This window comes from Artemia franciscana, chromosome 7 (genome assembly GCF_032884065.1).
Source record: "Artemia franciscana chromosome 7, ASM3288406v1, whole genome shotgun sequence".
NCBI lineage: Eukaryota > Metazoa > Arthropoda > Branchiopoda > Anostraca > Artemiidae > Artemia > Artemia franciscana.
Window position 1 is genome coordinate 30,084,768 of NC_088869.1, and position 19,957 is coordinate 30,104,724.

The 19,957-nt window shown below is 34.5% G+C and overlaps 1 protein-coding gene across 1 annotated transcript in view; it reads right to left on the reverse strand.

Moving 5' to 3' along the window:
* Window positions 1–1,163: 1,163 nt before the first annotated feature.
* Window positions 1,164–19,957, reverse strand: part of LOC136029140 (mitochondrial import inner membrane translocase subunit TIM50-A-like) — a 50,259-nt gene continuing 31,465 nt past the window's right edge. Inside the window, exons 5-8 of the mRNA XM_065707232.1 lie at window positions 14,310–14,441; window positions 10,849–10,972; window positions 6,975–7,078; window positions 1,164–1,325 (exon numbers count right to left, since the gene is read on the reverse strand). Of these exons, the coding sequence (XP_065563304.1) occupies window positions 1,245–1,325; window positions 6,975–7,078; window positions 10,849–10,972; window positions 14,310–14,441 (441 nt within the window). The 3' untranslated portion in view covers window positions 1,164–1,244. The remainder of the gene's footprint in view (window positions 1,326–6,974; window positions 7,079–10,848; window positions 10,973–14,309; window positions 14,442–19,957) is intronic.

A 19,957-nucleotide genomic window follows, 5' to 3' on the forward strand; every position in this document is an offset into this window, starting at 1 on the left:
GTTTTAGGTACAAAATTCTCAATGTATAATATTTATCTTACAAAATGTTGCCTTCTTAAACTTCGTAGAAGTTTCCTTTTGCTGGGTGCTTATTAGCCCATGGGGGCTTGTATTATTTTAACTTCCCTAAACATTTGGGATAAAACCATTTTGAAAATAGTCTTGGACGAAAAATTCGAACAGTATAAGTCAGAAAGAACACTGAATCTTATTGTTGTGTGCATGCATATGCTACTATAAGCCAAAACTGGGCTGGGGAAGGGCTATTAAGTTTCAATTTTCACATAAATTACGATTGAGAGACAATAGCCTAGAATAGCGTTCTCCCCTTATGCTTTGAACATTTTTAAATTTTCGGTAGAAGGAACAGAAAAAGTAACCTAGCAGTCATTCCAATGAAGATTAATATGACCTTGAAATGCATGAAAAAAGACAAAAAAAAATTATAGTATCACAGATGTACAAATGGCGCCACTACAAACGAAACAATGAAGAATTAGACGGTTCGCTCTGTATGTCTAAATATTTCTGAGCTTCAAAAAAATAGAGATTAATTTTTGTAATGCTTTCAATAATCATCGAGTTTTTTCTATTTTTCTAGGGTTGCATCATAGATGCGATCAAAAATCACATTGCAGAATCCCCTAACTGAGTTAGAGCAATCGACACGTATAAATGTTTTCCCACAACGACCGGGATGTTCACTTGTTTGGGCTCGGAAGTTAAAATCGTATATAGTCTTAGTTAAGTCTACATACTCATGTTCCGTATACGTACGTATCGTCTGAACCGTTCAGAAGTTGATCCGGATAAACGCATAAAACGAACAAATAGTAAAGGGATAAAGCTGACAAACTTAGTTTTTTTTTGTTTTTTTTTTTTTAGAAAAAGAAGCGAGGAAAGAAGGTATTTTGTGTTAGAATATAGAAAATGAATATACATAAGTTTCAGTTTTGAACTGACTTTTAACAGAATTGTCTTTGTTCGAAGTTGTTTCGTCACGCTGGAGGACTTTACATTGAAAAGAAAATTTCTATATGAGAGGACCAATTTCCGATGCAATAAATTCTTTAAAAAGTGGCGGTAATCGATTTGCCTAAAAAGGTTCATTTCTTGAAATTACTACGGTTAAAGGCATGCTTATATGACTGGTAGCTCTATGATTTTTTTTTTTTTTTATTACTGTATTTACTTAAAAAACTTCAAATTACATTGATTTCAGAAAGATAACAATGTGATGTAAATCAGAATTTTCTTCCAAAAATGCTTGGTGTCCAACTTGGCTTCGCTTCTTTTAAATGTCTTTGTCTTTCTTCTTCTGCTTCCTAAAAGATGAAGTTCAATTTTGTTTTGTTTCACTATTAGCTCTAAAACGTTTAATTTTTAACTCGTGTAACTCGAAACACCCAAAAGAAAATTACAACAAAAATATAATTTTCATATCCGAGAAAAAAAAAATTGAAAAACACTACAAAGAGAAAGACATACTGAAAACATCAGTATTTATTTCCACTTAAAGCAATTATATTCAAAAGTAATTATTAAATTTTAACAGAAAAAAAAAGAAAGCACAATCTACGAGTAAAACAGGAAAAAAACTCAATAAAAGGGAAATCGAAAAAGGAGAAAGAACTGATCACTTAATTGACACCATTAGAAACACGTTCTTGAAAGAGGACATAACCTGACATGATTGTCTAGTATCAAGAAAAAAAACAGCCAAAAACTAACACTATACATGTAACAACCGAGAACAGGTAATTTTGAGATTAATAAGACCAATTTTTGAACCCATAAAAAAGAACACGCTGTTAGAAAAAGTCAATATGTTATCAATCTATGTTCATCAGAGAGATAACCCATCCTAAAAGGGCTTTGAGCAATTTGAATTTATAACCCTGACCTGGAAGTTCTCCTGCCATAATAATTCTAAAGTCCAACTTATCAATAATGCGCAGTCAAAATATAATCATTGTTAAAATATCGGGATTAAACATAATATAAAGAAAGACTTACTGAAATAACTATATCAAAATAACATAGCATGTAAAAGATCTGCAAAGAAAGACATCCTCAATCAGCAAATTCACAACCATGGCTGAAGAAAATTCTAAAGCAAAGTCATAGTATAGTTCCGACACATTTGAACAAAACTTTAACTGTCAAACAAGTTAAATACTCATAAACCAGCTGAAGTTAGCGAAAAAAGTAACAGTTGAAGTCTAGACATTAGTAAAAGTAAAAATGAGTTCCAGTATAACTCTAGAGGCTAGTCCATTAATTAGCTGGAACTAGCTTTTTAAAATTGAAAAATCGCAATACAATTTAGGAAAGCTAATTAGTTGGAAATAAAAGCATGAGAAAGTTAAGTATGAGTAGATACTTTATGAAAACACGGATTTAGTGACATTATAAGTATAATCATCCCCTCTCTTATGAGTTTTAAATAGTAATTAAAAAAACTGTATTGTAGCATTTAAATTACCTAATCGATCAGTTACCATGAACCAGCACCATCATTAGATTCCAAAGCCGACAATGGGGTCACAATAGAGTTAATCCCAGACTGAATGAAGTTGTCATTTATCGTAATTTTATGTAAATTACCTCGTGCATCAGTCCCTCAAGTACTTAATCTCCACACGTTGACCAAGTTGGTGCTTGGGTTCCCAGAATGCAACTAGCTTCCCAGTAGACCAGTATTTCGCTTTTTTCTAGCTCCATTTTCCGGTTATTCCCCACTTATGTCAACTTTCTCTACCGAAAAGACTAACGCAAGGCTCCTACTTTGCCAAGCTAAAGACTTCACATAAGGTAAAAAAGCCATTCTAAAAAGGTTTCAAGTAAATGGTTAATGTTAAACAGTTAGTTTCTGCAAAGAAAAGAAAATAGATATTGCACCCCCCCCCCACTTTGAATATTCATACTTTGTATTTTCATTGATAAATTCTTTTTTATTTTATACCTTCATTTAAATGCTGGAAAAAAAAAATCGTCTCCCTAGATTTAAAAAATACATTTTGCCTCAACTCCTTACATATCCACATATCGACGAAATTAAGTGGAAGGTGTCAGATATAATCGAAAGACCCTGTAGAACAGATTGACAGAAACAGTAGTGAATCAGACGAAGGACAAGAAAATAGCGTGAGAGTCATTCCAAGATGTCAACCATAGGCTTAGAATGTCGATAAATAAATGGCTATATACAAGTATTTAATGAAAAAATTTCAAGGGAATTCGAGATATATAAGAGAACTTTTACTTGGGTTCTCGAGAAGCATGTTGAATAATCTTTTGTGAACTTATTTTATGACCCCTAATCTATCATCTACGATGGTAGTACCTAGTCAGCGGTGCCAATAGAAGGATTCTAAAAGTACTTTCTTTCTATTTTCATTGAAAAATCAAAGAAAAAACGAAAATCCACCCCCCCCCCCAAGAATCTCCCAAAAAAAAATTTATCTTCGTGCGACAAATCCTTGCCTCTAACCCTACGTTTTAGTTAATTGGCACTATTACACCGAGTGAATTTAAACTAGAATAGCTCAAAATAGGATTTTAATTCAGAAGTGGGTTTTAAACTTAGCTGGCCCAGTTGTTTACCCTCTACTAGGTTGCACTGGTCAAATCCACCTTTGGAACTGCTACAAGCAATCTATCCTAAATAACTCAGTTATACATGCACTGTTCTTGTATCACTGACAAAAAGTATATTACGCACGACGCAGACAAGTCACACCAGTGGACCAGTCAATCTTGGCTCTGGCTTGAATATGTTTTTATTCACAGTCTCCCATATCTCATCTGAGTCTCTCATAACAGCGTACCGTAGTGTAAGTAGTTCAGAAATGGGAAATCTAAACTGAAATTTTTAATGCATTATAACGGTATAATAAACCAGGTGAAGGGAGAAAACTACCGTGATAAAGGAAATAGAATATTAGTGGGTTTTACTAATACTGATCGAGTTATCAATTTTTGCACCACTTAAAAAATCAAAACGACCTGTGCCCCTCTCTTTTTGGTTTCTTCGACTGATACAAAAGCCAAGAAGTCATTAAATCAAATGAATTAATAACGTAAGCGAAAAAGCATGGAACAAAAACATGAACCTTGTCCTGCAAGCGACTAGAAAACAGTATCTATCGCATATGGAACTCAATTTCATTGGTTAAGAAGGAACGAGTAGATTCTTCAATATTCAAGAATTTTTTTTCAACCGAGAGAAAGGATGAACATTAAAACTTAAAATATATAGAAATTATTCTGTATATGAGGAAAGATGTCCATTTCCAATACCTCACTCCTAGCGCTCATGTTTTAAGTACTTTAAAAAAGCTTCTTATTCCAATTGAACGGCCCTTGTATTTCAGGAGTTGTTATTGAAAAATTTGAAAAAAAAACGTCAAACATTAGCTTATAGAGCGATGTCCTTACCAGCCCTCCTTACCACAAAATAATCTGTTCGTTTTAAGTTTTAATGTTGCTCTTTACTTTCAGTTGATAAATTTGTATTTATTTATTTAATTTCTGATCGTTTTCGAATACCGCCAGGAGATACGCCTCCTCCTCCAAGAAAAATCCCCTAACCAAGAGAAATTCTCTTTATTCTTCTTTCATCTGAAATGAAATTTTCACCGTGCCCAATCCACCAGCCCTGAAAAACGTCCGTATACAATCCAATAACAAATACTATATGTAAGCAATGGGTTAGTTTCATAACTGATAGCACTTTCCCCAGAGGCTGTAGAGGCTAATCCCCAGAGACATAGTTATTGAACTTTTCAACTATGCAGAACAAAATGGCTATCTCAAAATCGGATGACCTTTTGGAAAAAGAGGTGTGGAGGGGGGCTAGTTGCCCTCCAATATTTTGGTCAATTAAAAAGGGCACTAGAAATATTAATTTTCGTTTGAATAAGCCCTCTCCCAATCTCCTAGGATCAATGGTTTGATACTATTATCCTGACAAAAAACAAAAAAAAACATTTTGGTAGATGGGAGCTTGAATCCTCTACAGTAGGTTTCTCTCATACGCTGAATCTGTTGGTGCAATTTTCGTTAAGATATCTCGACTTTTTGAGGCTGCTTTCTCATTTTTAGAAAATCACGGAAATTGTCTCAGGCTCTTAGCTTTGGATGGGTACAATAATTTTATTAATTATTGTACCCATCCAATAATTAATTTTAAATATTTGGAATTAAGATAAAAAGCCAATTCTTTTGATGTATCAATTGTTACCAAAATTTCTATTTTAGAGTTTTGGTCACTATTGGGCCAAATCGCTCCTTTCTATTGTTAACATGAACGGTTTGAAAGCAGCTTGACTTCGGTAATCTATAGAATATTTTAATCCCAGAGTCAGAAAGATGTGTTGAGGTCGTATTGCATGGTGGCTGCGTAAGATCAAGGCGAACTCAGGCATCACATGACGAAAAGGCCAAAAAATAGATGAATGTTCACATCAAACGACAAGTTAACATGATAAAGCATACGATCTAGTACGACAAAACTGAAATATGAAAATAAATATAAAGCTGAAAGAGTTTCCCTTAGCGTAAATTACTTACTAAAAAAGGACATCAAATTATTGACCCTTAATTGAATCTATTTCAATTCTTTTATGGACAGCAGAGAAGAATTTCTGCACATGATAATCATGTGGCAAAAAAGAATTTAATGAAAAAATTAATAGTTTTTCATGACTTCTGATATTATTTTACGAGCGGAGCAACTAGACACAAAAACCAAAGACTACTGAACAAGAAGAGAGAATGGAAGGAGAAAGCAGAGCATCACAGCAAAATTTCCACATAATATGAACTTTTCATCGTTTAAATAATGAAGTTACTCTGTATAGCAAAGGAGAACCGAAAGTATATAATATTATACAATAAAAAAAATATACGGAAAGCCAACAAATTACTCTATACACGTGTGTATACAATTGGGTATCTCGATGATTACATACAACCTACTTTCGTCCATACTGGAAAATGTACCTTGTAACAGTTCGTGTAGGTATTTAAAAGCTTTGATCAAAACAACGCCAGAAAACACCATACTCAAGTAAAACCTAAAAATTTAATGTCTAGTAGAGCCTATTGGTGCTCAGAGGTAAGAGTGAGAATAGGAGGTTTTTACAGAACTAGGAATTTGAAGATTAACAAAATTTGTATTTTCCTTCTCATCCCTCATATTATGTTGCATATAAAACAAGATTGTCAATTTAGCGTTTCTCCCTTTCTAAGGAGCTTTAAAATTTGATTGAATAAAAGAAATGACTATAGCTGCTGCTACCGCTACTAATAATACTACGGCTACAGACAAAGCACCGTGATACCAAGCCGCTTGAGTCCAGCGCATCTGTGCATGATCCATCTCCGATCTAATTTATTCAATGATCCCTTTTTACCCCTTCCTAAAAGGTTCCAATTTCCGTTTAAGGGAGCACCCTTACATTACTTCTTCCTATCCCATTCTGGACGACCTCCTTTTCGGTTGGCCCCGACAGAAGGCCAAAAATGAAAATCTTTAGCAATGTGTTATCCTTCATCCGTAACATTAACCTTTCTTTGAATATAGCCCTAGAAAGTGGGATCAAGCCATATCATGTTGTTTATTGTTTGCAATACGGCCAGACAAAGGTGTACCTAAAACTATCCTTAGAAAATTTCTCAGGAAAACATTTGGTGCTTAATTAATCTGCAATAATCTAATTAGAATTCCAATTATTATACTGATATTTTACATAGTTTTTTGTACATGTAAATACTTTTAGGAATCGGTATTAAAGGAGCGTAAAGATAATTAAGAACACAGCAATTCCACAGCAAGAATTAGAACAATACCAAATCTTCACTACTCCACAGCCGATAAACCAGCGAATATTTTACTTTGAAAGATTAGTGGAAGAAAACACAATCTGCTTATGATATTTTTTGGAGAAAAAGAAAGAAGATTAGCTTACCATAACTTTTCTTTGATTTTCCCTAAATGCCTCTAATGGATCATCAAACTGTCTGTAATAGTCTAAAACTTCTCTAACATCAGAAACACCGGAAGAAGCGATTGCTGTAAACAAATACAATTAAGTTAATACATATTCACTTTTAAAATCAATCTAACGAATGACCATTGATCCTTCTCAAATCGGGTGACTTTTCAAATTTGATCAAGGCAAACTAATCTAACAATTGCTGACAAATTACTTTCTGCATTTTTATTCCTTAAAAAGTAGATGATTTTCTTCCATTAAGTTGAATATATATTTAATTATAGGTGCGATTGAAGCCTTTTGTCTCTATACCTTCCTCCAAATGTCACCAGTGGAATTGGATAAACAACCTTAAATTGTATTCGCCAACTGCACGATACACCATTTCACTTTGACCAATGAAACCTGTGTCATTTTTTTTTTTCTAAAATCATATTTGGACAAAAGAATCACTGGCAATTAAAATAATAACCAAAGCGTTTTCAATAGTTGAATAGCAAGAAAAAAACAATCCTTACTAATATGGACAGATATTTTCTGAGGTCATTAGCGTCAATAGGGGTGGGGGCAAGAGGAGCTTGTTTTCCCTAGACTTTAAATACCCTTTTTGTGGATATTTTCATTGAAAATGCTTTTTCGGGTATTTTAATTGAAGTAAAGCGACAAATTGGTCCCTTAGATTTAAAAATACATTTGTTGTAAGCTTGGCATCTTACTGTTTGAAATATGGTCAGTCAGACGGGAACTCAAAATAATCCGTAGTAAATTCCCTGGTAAACATCTTAACAAATCCTCCTCCGTCCCTCAAAACATCCATGCTTCAGAACCATACCCATACGTGACCACTGTCATCCCTGCAACTTCCAAAATTCTGATCGTGGTTCGCAGACTTATTTCTACTCTTTTAGCTTTTTCAATAGAATAACATCCTGGGCCTTGGCTATTCTATTTTTAATGTCTTCACTTCACCCACCATCTTTGCTAATAATACTAGCCGGATCTCCTGTCGTTACCCATCATCATTCTTCGCCTTCATTTATTCCCAGTCTAAGCGACTTAGTCTTTTGAACATTGATTTTCAAGCCTATTTTTGCTCACGTTTTTATGTAGGATACTCAAATAATCTAATTCTAGGAGAGTTTTACTTCCCAACGTGATCCCATGCTCTCCCATAGTCTTTGCCGTGTTCCTTAGTACAAAGTTCATCAAAATGATCAATGTAAATAGGGAAAGAACGCAACCTGCCTAACTCCTGATTCAATACGAAACCAGCTACCAATTTCATTTCCTACCTTAACCGCAGCAATGTTGTTCGCATGCATAGTACTAATCACTCCAATATATTTATTTGGTATACCATACAAGAATAAGACCTTCGCTAAAGCTCTTCTATTGGCTGAATACAACGCTTGTTCATAATCTATAAAACTGCAGACTAAAGGGGTCTGATGACTCAGGCACTTCTCAATTTTCCTCCTTCTTCAGGTAACTGGTGTCATGACAGATGAACATACAAAGTTTGAAGAATGTTGCACAATTTACTTCGTATGTATCACAGTCCTGAGAGTCAAAGTATCTAAGCAATTATCGATTTGGTTTTTATATACACAAACATGGAGAATTTTTTGTCTACAGTTGCACTAAATTGGGATAGTACTCAAAGATGAAGTATAAACGCAGATAGTCAATGTAATTTAGGCCCTAGAGATCTTTGATGTGAAGCTGACTTTTCCAGAACACTAAATGTGACATGTTTTCGGATTCTAAGGGATGTCCTTTTTTCTCTATGAAGCATATTCTGATATCGTCACCCACTAATTCTCTTTTTCATTCTGCCTTTTTTACAATTCAATAGATCTCCTTCAAAAACTCAACCGAACCAAACTAATAAAGAGACAATAGTATCAACCGCGCTATTCAAGGCAGTCTCTCAAGTCAGGGATTTGAATGATTTCAGGACTGAGTCATGACGGTTGAATTCTATTCTCTTGTTTGATTTAAAGAACTATTTTACTTACACAAAAAAGGAAAAAAAGGCTATTAGAAAATGACCTTTTGCTGACTAAAGGAAAGAGTACCTCGAATTTTCATAGGTGAATTATGTTCACCGTTTTCACAGCTAAAACGCATTTTAAATTTATTTTTCATAAAGCTTCAGCTACTATAATCATTCTAAGACTTAACTAAACTTTGGGTAAGTGTAAGAAATTTATAGAAAGCATGTAATTTTAGACAAAGGATAGGATAACTAATTCGCTAATGTTGCTGCTCTCATTTTCCACTGATTAAATTTCTTTTTCCCGTAATGTGAAAAGGTGCTGAAAAGAGCTAGTAATAAAACCAGCTCCCTAATTTTCTTTAGCTTGGTAGAGGAAATCACTCCTTTGTAATCTCCTTTAGGTTAATATAAAACCAAATTTTTGGTTGCACCTGCAAGATCCAATGCACACACATAAAGATTAGAAAGAAGAATAGAGGTCAGATTCTTGCTAGCTTCCGCTGTTTATTCCATTTTAAAGATTAGCATCTTACTTCTTATGCTGCTTGGTGTCTTATTTTTTAGCCAATTTTCCGCTGATTTTCAGCTTAAGTTTTTTTTTGTTTTTTTTTAATTTAGCGCCCGCATATAAAACTGCATATATGGTTGTGCAAGTTTTCAGGTAACCAATTCAAAAATCAATTTCCATTTTCACTGTTCTCAGTAGTTAATAGTTCAACCCAAAGATGGGTTAAAGCAAAATTTGACACAAAAATTGGCCGACCCTAGCCTCTATTTCTTTTCCTGAATTTATGCGTACAAATTAACTTTCTAGAAGAAACGACCAAGTAAGCTTAACTATTGCTCCAACTGGTTCTGAAGGATATCAGTGCTGAAGGATATCAGTCAAAATGATCAAACCTTGTTATATTTAACCACTTAATACCAGCCTATCATTTGCTTTAAAATCCTTTTAATAAGACAGGAATCCTGTGATGTTGGTGATCCTACTGAATAGCAAACATTTAGGAACAAATTCAGCCTAAGGCACGTGCATTTTTTGTTTATAAAGTTCTGGTACAATCAAACTTAAAAAAGGACAGGAAACACAAAGTGAAAGGAATCGAAAATTCTAAACCTAAATACTTATAAAATCCTCGGTATGAAATTAAGACGCAGATGCAAAAGCAAGGATTCTTCAACGTATAAATTTTTGTACCAAGGGCATGGCATGAAACTATAAAAAGACCGTGTTTAGAAAGCAGCATTGATCAATTTGATTGGCAAGAAGCGGCGGTATTTGACATTCCGTTGAAAGGCTTTTTATATAGAATCCACAATGAGAGGCATCTGTTTCGCTAAAGTATACAGAACGAACGTTTGACAAAAAGTGACAATATTATTATAAAAACAACAACGAAAACGAAGGTGATTTTCGGCCAGTGGACAAAACGAAGCGAGAAGACAAAGGCAGATATTTCAGCAAGGACCTTCACCAAGCCGTCTTAGTGCACGAAAAAAGAACACAAAAAAAATTTAACATTTTGTGATGAACTCTAACAAATCAGAAGTTTATTCTTTAAGTGTTTATTTTACTGTGTTAGAGTTCACTAAAAAAGGTTAGTTCTTCTTTTTTCTTTTTTTTTTCTTTTTTTAGCACCGAGGACGGTTAGGCAGAAGTCCATGCCAAAATATCTGCCTTTGTCTAATTGCTTTGTTTTGTTCACTGACAAAAACTCACCCTCGTTTTTCTTGTTTTGTTTTTTTTTAGTTATGTCTTCTCTTTGTCAAACGTAATGTACAGCCTGTGTGGGCTTAGATCGTATTTAAAGAACGAAATAAGCTCTAGAGAAGCCGTTTAAGACTAACCTTTTAGCAACAAAGCTAGGTCAAACAATGATTTATCTGTATCTTCACCATTCCATTTCTTGAGCCGCAGAAGGTTTCTTGGGTGAGTTGCTAAGGCCTTGTCATTCCAATCAATAACAATCACCTATAAGAAAAAAGTGAAAATATTGCGTGTTGAATATAGAAAATTACACTATAAATATGTAGATCCGACTCAACTTAGACGTCTATAAGTAATACATTACAGAAGTGTTTAGATTTTGAATTAAAACTCAAGTAGTTGTGGGCATCAAGCCATGGCTAATTGCAGAAAAAGCCAAGACAGATAGTCCGATTGAGTGAGAGGCAAATCTGGCATAAGCCCTAATTAGGATTTTATAAAAATGATGTCAATTCATTTGTTAATAGATAAGTCTATCTATCATCCGTCCATGCGTCATTCCTAGGGCAGAACTAAGGTAGATTGTCATAGAACTAAGATAGTTATAGAACCCATAGTTTTCCATGTGTTGTTAAATAGCACGGGTAAAAGGCGGGAGTAAGTATGACTCATCAAGCAAAAAACATAATGGTCCTTAGTGCCACAATAATTACTCATATTAGATCCATAAAAAATTCACTAGAGCCACAATTAGATCAGTAAATTTTTTGTAATGTTGTACAGACTTTTTTTCAACATAAGTAAGCTCATGGGGGGAGGGGGCTTGTCTGTCAACCCCTAAACCCCAACCAGGCTTTGTGACATTTTAGCTCCCAACAGTTCCTAAAATTGGATCCATAGAAACATTTTAGATCCAAAGCTAAATCCATATTATATTAGGGCATAAGCCCTAATTAGAATTGTATAAAAATGAACAGTTCCTTGCCACTCATCCAATATAAATGTGTCAACAGAAGAGGAGGAAAAACCAGCAATTTTCTAGAACAACTATTCAAGGATAATTTTAGCCATAACTTGTGACCAAATGCAAAGTTTAATTTATTTGCAATAAATTTAATGCAATAATTTGATGTTCACACTAACCCATTTATGGGGTATGAAAAGGCAGCTTGGGCGAGTTCTCAGAATACAAACAAGCCGTATGTTGTTTAGTTACAACTAGACTCCAATGCCAAGACCCGGGGAGTACTGCAGCCACTCCAACACGTGGATCCCAGTTGCAGTGCAACAAATTCAGCTATATCTCAAGGGTATTAAATTTTCATGCTCCGTCTCATGTTGGCAGATGCGCTTGATTATTCTAAGTTATTATTTGTAAAGCTAAACTAACCTGTAACTAGATACAATAACGTGTAACTAGAAAACTTCTGAAATAAGTTCTATGTGTACGAAGTAATCTTACTAACGTATATTCCGTAAACTTAACGAAAGTGGTGGTTTCTCACTAACTAAAACTATTTCGATTATAAAATTTAATTATTTATAACAGTTGGAAATACTTAGTTGGAAAACGTTTACATTAATAAATTGTCATGCTCCGTCTCATGTTGGCAGATGCGCTTGATTATTCTAAGTTATTACTAACGTGTAACTAGAAAACTTCTGAAATAAGTTCTATGTGTACGAAGTAATCTTAAAACTCTGTGACTACATTGTTTTTGTTTTTACCTGTATTAAGAATGTGCACTATTTACTACGGTTAATCAATATCCGTGAAGCAGTGTATTCCGTAAACTTAACAAAAGTGGTGGTTTCTCACCAACTAAAACTGTTTCAATTATAAAATTTAATTATTTGTAACAATTGGAAATACTTGGCTGGAAAACATTTATATGGAAAAAAATTTTTTTATAAAATAATTATTTTATGTTTCAAAACCAAGTTTCGTATGAAAATCATGCAAGTCATAAATAAGAAAAAGTACCAAAATAGTATAATCACTAATTTGCTGTATCCAAACTTTTTATCTCGGAAAAACTAATGTTAGATCCAGTTCTTGGACAATCAAGGTCTGTATATCCGCGTTGGAAAATGAATTCTATTTTATTTAGAGATAGCTTGTGGAGACTGTGGAGGAAGTCGATGCACGGTGACAAAGTTAGAAATTATTTGTTAGTGCATAGTTCATTTTCAGATATAGACGAGTACGAGTCTTTCTGCATATTTCCCATGGTATTAAACATCTAAATTATAATAAACATCAAAATCGAAAATGAAGAAAAAAAAATCTCAACTTCGGTTCCGAAATAAGGATTTCCGGTAATATTCGCCCCAAATTTATGAGATACGATTTTTTTTAAGTTTTCGGAGATAATATGCAGTTCTATCAGTATTCAAATTTATTTGGTTTCTAAAAAGTCAAGCTTCGAAGCTAGGGCATTTTACTTGAGACAAAATATAGCAAATTCGTAAATTCAGAACTTCAAAATAGAGAGTCACAGAAGAAATTTCATTTCTGTAAAACCGATATCTGTTCCAGTTCTTAGATGATAAAGATTTATCTATACGCGTTGAAAAAAATTCTACCTTGTTTAGAAGAAAAAGTTACCAGTAGAATATAAAAATATTTGTTACGTTATGACAAATTTCGAGATTACTTTTAAGTGAACGAATCAATTTTGTTTATGAGAAAGTTCATGTCCACTTGCGTACCCTGCCGAAAAACATCTTGTGTCAAACTGCCGGAAAATTTTATAAACTTCACTGGGACTATTTCTGCCCCACTTCACGATTCCCACACCAAGGAATAGTTTCTAGTTTGAATCTCTTCCCCCTTTAGAGCTAGAGATCGCTGATCATGAAAAACAGAAAACTGCAAAAGTAGTAGTGCTATTTCGCTAAATAATAATAAAGACCTTGTGAAGAGGTAAGGCAAAAACAGGAGGTCTAACATTAGGCAAGGAAAAATATAAAAACTGACGTTACAGTCCTAAGGGATTTCTAAGGAAGAAGCTAAAGGAAACGTTTAAAGAAGATGAAAAGAAGAAAATACTAACAACATTTCCTAATTTAGGTTGAAATTGAGAGTATCTGTCATAAAGTTTCATTTTCAATGCAGTTTTTCCTCTCACAAGTGATATTGTTTCTGAAATGATTTTTACTCATTTTCGTACATATTCTTTACTCAACCGTTTAGCAAAATTTTCTAAATGTTAGTCTTTAAGCAAACTTTTTTGGCTAAAATTAAAAAAGTTTTAACTGAAATCAAAACTAAAGCTAGAGTTTGGAAATTACAAGCAAGCTTCCCGAAAAACTGAATCCTCGTTCGTTGCTTTTGACCAGAAAGCCAAATGAGAATGCTATTTCAGAGGGCTCGTGAGCTTAGTCTTTTCAAGTTGTTTTTTTTTTTGGACAACTTGTCAAATTTTTTTCACAAGTCAGTGACAAACCATAGCTCGATATCCCCATTGTACAATATTTTGTTTGCTTGATCAGAATCAAAAGATTCAAACGTAAGACGATCTTTAATTACATCTTGGGAGGGGGAGGAAGGAAAATTCATATCCTACTTTTCGGTCAACAATGTTACTAAAAATAGTACCTTCGAAAGATCTCTGTTCAGAGAACCTAAGTCCTTCATATGAACACCATTGACATACTTGGTTTGATCTCTAAACAATTTATACATGATATATCCTTTTGGATCCAAAGCTTCTGTGATTGGGTAAGCAGTCTAAAAGAAAATAAAAATATTAAAAATAGTCAAAAGGCGCAAGAGGAATTTTCCTCCATTTATAAGCCATACAATCTAGAAAATACTATCATGCCCAAAACATAGATGGCTATAACACTCTTAAAATTCCTCAAGTAAATTTTCATTTGCCAGTGCTACTTGCCGAGACATATTCAACTTCAACAAATCATTTCTCATTAAAAATCTAATGAAAATTGACCATGGAAAAAGTCCAAAAATCTATCTTGCCCTCAAAAGTCATGAAATTCTTCAGACAAGCTTTCCGTTTCTAGCACAAGGAAGTAATAAAAATCCATTTTACTGTTTCAAAGTGTTATGTGAAATAGTTTGATGTAACCTTATTTTAAAAACTGATTTCACCTTTTTCTGCATCATAAGCTGTGCAGCAAAATAATTCAAACACTTCCGCCTGAAGCATTACATAAGTAGTGAATCAAAGTGCCGAAGAAGTGCTCAAGTATAATTCATTTTTTCAATAAAGTACTTAACTACTTAAATAAAGCAGCTAAGCACTTGATTCCCTCAAATACCAACAACTTCTAAAGAACTTGAATCGATAATTACTTTATTCCGATATTAACACAATTTTTAATACGTAGATCCACGGGACACAGTACCTACTTAACAGCATTTGATATTCCACAATACTTCGGGTTAATTCTTCGTCGATATTGTAAGCATATGCATTACCTTCATTTGGTGGAACCAAGAGAGGGGCTTATAAAAAAAAAATTGTCCCCGGTAATATCATTCCCCAATAGAAGCGGAGCACCAAAGTGCAGTACTCGTAACATTTGATCTTCTCAATCACCAGCAGTACTAGCATACAGCGAACATCCACGTTAGGTAATAGATATAATACCAGACAAGCGTCCTGAGGTGATGTAGACTTTAGCAGCCGAGAGAGATGCCTTTAACGACTCTCGTTGACAGATATTCGCGGGGAATGAATCCATATAGGACAACTAGCAGTAGACAATCAGAAAACAAGCTCGCATTTCCTTTTAATAGATATTCACAGATACTATGCATGAATTTTCTTCAGGACGTCATATTCTTGTAGCCTATCGAAAGCCCTCTACAAAATTGAATAACTTGATGTCGAATCCTTCTACAATGCTTCAACCCAATTCGTATTCTTTTTATTAAATAGTTATCGTAGCACTCAAGTGAACGCTAAATTATGTGTCAAAGAAAACAGAAAAAAGAAGAAAAAAAAAGTCACTTGTTAAATACACTTACAAAATATGAAACGAAGGAGTTTACAAACCTTTTCGGATGCCACTTACGAGTTGTAGTTTGTTGTGATGCCGAGTAATTCTGCTGATTTGTACGGATGGTGGAAGAACAGATGGGTGCTTCTTGTTTACCAATAGCGTTTTCCAAAATTTCACTATTAAATCATGTGTTCGATCGAATCATGCAAATCATGTGTTCGAGCAAATCACTTTCGTAGTTGCTGAAGCGGGTTCCGATCTGATTTTACTAGCGCGATTTTGAACATCTTGTTTTGGGTTTGGGGCCTCAAACAGGAGACATGAATACTTAAGGACAGGCTTGACGTTGGTTGTATACTCCAGCAGAAACTGGCAATCCGAGAAGTCCAACCTGCACATGCTCGCTAGACCTGAATTAAGTTGTGGCTTTTGCGTAATATTATGTAAATGCAGCTTAAACAAACAATCTATATACATAAAAATAAGTTGTCTGTCTGTGTGTCTGTCTGTCAGGTGACGTCATGTTTCTGTGTCGACTGACGTCATGAAGTTAGTTGTCATCATTTTTGCTATGACGGTGACGTCATTAACGGTATTTAAGACATGCGTTCACGGAAAAATGTTTAATTGTAAAATGACTGAAGAACCTACAATGGCAACAGCCGAGGAAGCTGCTCAAAGAGTTTATGCCAAAAAACTTGCTGCTGATAGAGAAAGTAAGAAAAGAAAGCGTTCCGAGGAATCACAAGAACAGCAAGAAAACAGGCTTGCAGCTGATAGAGAAAGTAAGAAAAGAAAGCGTGCCGGGGAATCACAAGAACAGCAAGAAAACAGGCTTGCGGCTAAAGAACGCAAAACCGCGCAGTTAGATGAAAATCCACCTGGACAGCGAGAGTCAAAACATATCAAAACTGAAAATGATAGCGATGATGATTGGGTTTGGGATTTTGACTTGGATAAGGTCATCAATGCCTACCAGATTTAAGTTAAAAAAACAAAGGTTCGTCGATATGTACTTCATAGTGACGCTGAAAAATAAAGAAGAAAAAGAAAACTAAAAAAGAAAAAAGGTAAAAAACTAAAAAAAACTAAAAAGAAAAAACACTCAAAGAGAAATTACAGACCGGGACACAAATGACGACCGAGACAGAGGGAATATAAGTGACGACCGGGAACCTCAAAGAGAAATTACAGACTGGGACACCCGGACACAAATCACGACCGGGACACAGGGAATATAAATGACGACCGGGACACAGGGACACGACTACAACGGGGACGCCGGGGGCACAGGCGGGATATATAAATGACGACCGGGACACAGGGATTGTTCGAATAAAATTACAGACCGGGACACCGGGACACAAATGACGACCGGGACACCGGGACACAGGGAATATAAATGACGACCGGGACACTCAAAGAGAAATTACAAACTGGGACACCGGGACACAAATGACGACCGGGACACAGGGAATATAAATGACGACCGGGACACAGGGACACATCATTAGAATAATGAGGTATAGATCTGAATACGTTTTTCCCATGGACAATTATATGTTGCATGTTCAAGAGTCAGTAAACCTGACAATCTATTTATATGCACAGACAATGGGACAGCGAAGAATGTTGTATATTCGCATGTTTTACGTAGTTAAAAACATATATTTATATCTATCTCTATTCACAGGTGGGACACAGGGACACAACTACAATGGCGCGTAACTAATATGGCGCGTAACGACTTACGCACGCGGGGGGGCTTGGTGGGGCGCGAAGCGCCCCACCAACCAAGCTAGTCACTTATAAATGTTACACCCACAATTTTTGCAGAAGAAACGGTTGCAAACGGCACATTTAGGATTCTAATGTCCTGTTGGAGTGTTTTGGATCGTATTACTTTCAATTTCTGTTCATTCATTTGTAGGCTATTTGATAAACACTGGTTGATGAAGACCGTGTAAAACGTCGAGTCAAACTGCTGCTTTACTATCGCATTTCAGACTTTGCACTTGACAGGCTAGGATTACGTTGATGACAATTCATACTTTCGTTCATTTGGGGCAGCCGCAAGTAAGTTTTGACCCCTCAGAGCTGGTATCTTCGGCATACAAAGGGTAAATTAATTGCCGTCTCCCCCGTGCGAAAATTCTCCTAATCATAATATTTGCTTTTTAGCTCACATCTCTTTCAGATTAGTTAGTGCAGTGAGGAGTTTGATAAAGTCGAATAGTTTTCTGTAGTCTGTCAAAAGTAAATCGACAATACTATCGGAAGTGTCCAATCACTTGACAATTGAGCTTCGGTCTTTGCCTGTAGATCTTGCACCACAGTCTCGTTATTTTGCGGAAAAACTATATAGTTGACTCAAGTAAGGATATAGCCTACTTGATAATTTTTCATCGGATTTTTTGAAGGGGCATGTTGGAGCTTATAGCAGTTAAGTCCTTTGCTGAATCCTGATAATACCAAATCACCCAAATCGTACCTTTGTACAGAAAAGTATTAATCATGACTTAATCAAGAATTTTTATGATAATAATTACTTTCAGATTCAAGGCGAAAGAACAAAAAACTGGGATACTCGAACAAACGTGGCATTAAACGTAAATTCTAATAAGCATAAAAAATACTTAAAGAGCCATTAGGCGATAAAGATTGTTTTCCCAATTTCTTGTACTAACTATTATCAGTCTTCCACGCCACAATGGTGTTTCTGAAAAACAACAACTTACTTTTGAAAACTTTAGAGAAGATACGATTTGATACTGAAAATTATAAGATTAAAGAACTGAAGTCCGTAGTCCAGAACGCTACCTTCTTTACTTCCAGCGTTTAAATATGAAGATAAGCTATTCCATAAACAGCAAAGAAGGAATTTAAGGCTTAAATCTTTTAAACCTAATTGAGTAGAAAGAGATATCTATCTCTTTCTGTTAGACTCCTAATTGCGAGTAGAAATATCTATGAATGAAGAAATGAACCTAAAGCAATCATAATTTAGAAGAAATAATGATGCCAAGCATAGACTAAACAAACCTATCACAGATAAGAGTGGTGTTTTTGTCCTTAAACCCTAAATAGTATAGTGCCATTTTCGCTTTACTGAAAACAAAAAATATGGCCCAAATTGAAAATTCTGTTTAGTCCATAGTCTCTTCAATACATTGAAGAGGGGAAAAAAGAAAACCATACAAAAAAGTCTTTCTTCCAACCCTTTTGAAGGCTTGAGCGCGTCAATAAAAATTTACTAAATATTAGACTAACAAGCTCAGTTCATGGTTAAGAGTTCACTGATATCAAAAATAGGACTCCCTTAAAGTTTCATGTACATTTAATTTTTTCAATATTATAATAGAAAAGGAAAAAATGTACAAAAATGAATGCTACATCCAGTAAACTGTAAATGTTAGAATAGCTTTATTGAGGACATTAGGAGCGACAACACCATCCTTATTGGCAATCTTTGATTAGGTAAAATATCTTCTTTCACAGTAGATTCATGTCGATTTAGAAGTGAAGTTAAATGTAAGCAAATTTCTGCTGATTTGAATATCAAACGCTTCCATTGCAATACTTCATCTGAAATCCTAACTTTACTTTTAAAATATGGCACGAACTTTCACAAACATTTTCTTCTTGGAAATTCGTTCTATATATGTATAGAGATAGCTATTAACAATGCTAATTTGCACATCTTACTAAAAATCTCATTTTTATTCGTAATGTAGAAGAATATTTAAAAATTTTAATGACCTTAAATTAGCTGAAATGAGATGTCAAACATAAGCGAACAGAAATCAATATTAGAGAAATCGAACTAGAATTACATTTAACAAAAAATTCAAACTTGAATAGTTCTAAAAGGATGAAAACAGTAACAAAAATAATGTTAGTTAGTTAAAAAAAATATGAATTTATTAATTGCTACAAACATTTTTACATCCATTTTTTTTCTGACTTGATTGGTATTCTAAGACTTTGTCATAATCTTGTTTCTACTAAAGCAGAATTTATATTTTAGTCTTTAGAAGCGATTCAAGGCCACCGGGGGGGGGGGCAGATAAATCAGATCTTATTTGTGGTTATTTTTGTTTATTATATGCTTCACTATGTTATGCACTGTACAACTCAATACACAACTTCAAAAATTAGAAATCGATGTTTGATGGAAGTTTGTGAAGCTACCACAAAGCAAATCTATATTAACGCAAAGCAAATCTATATTTCACTAAAGTACTAGGGAGAAGACTGCCCACATTTTTTATTATCTTT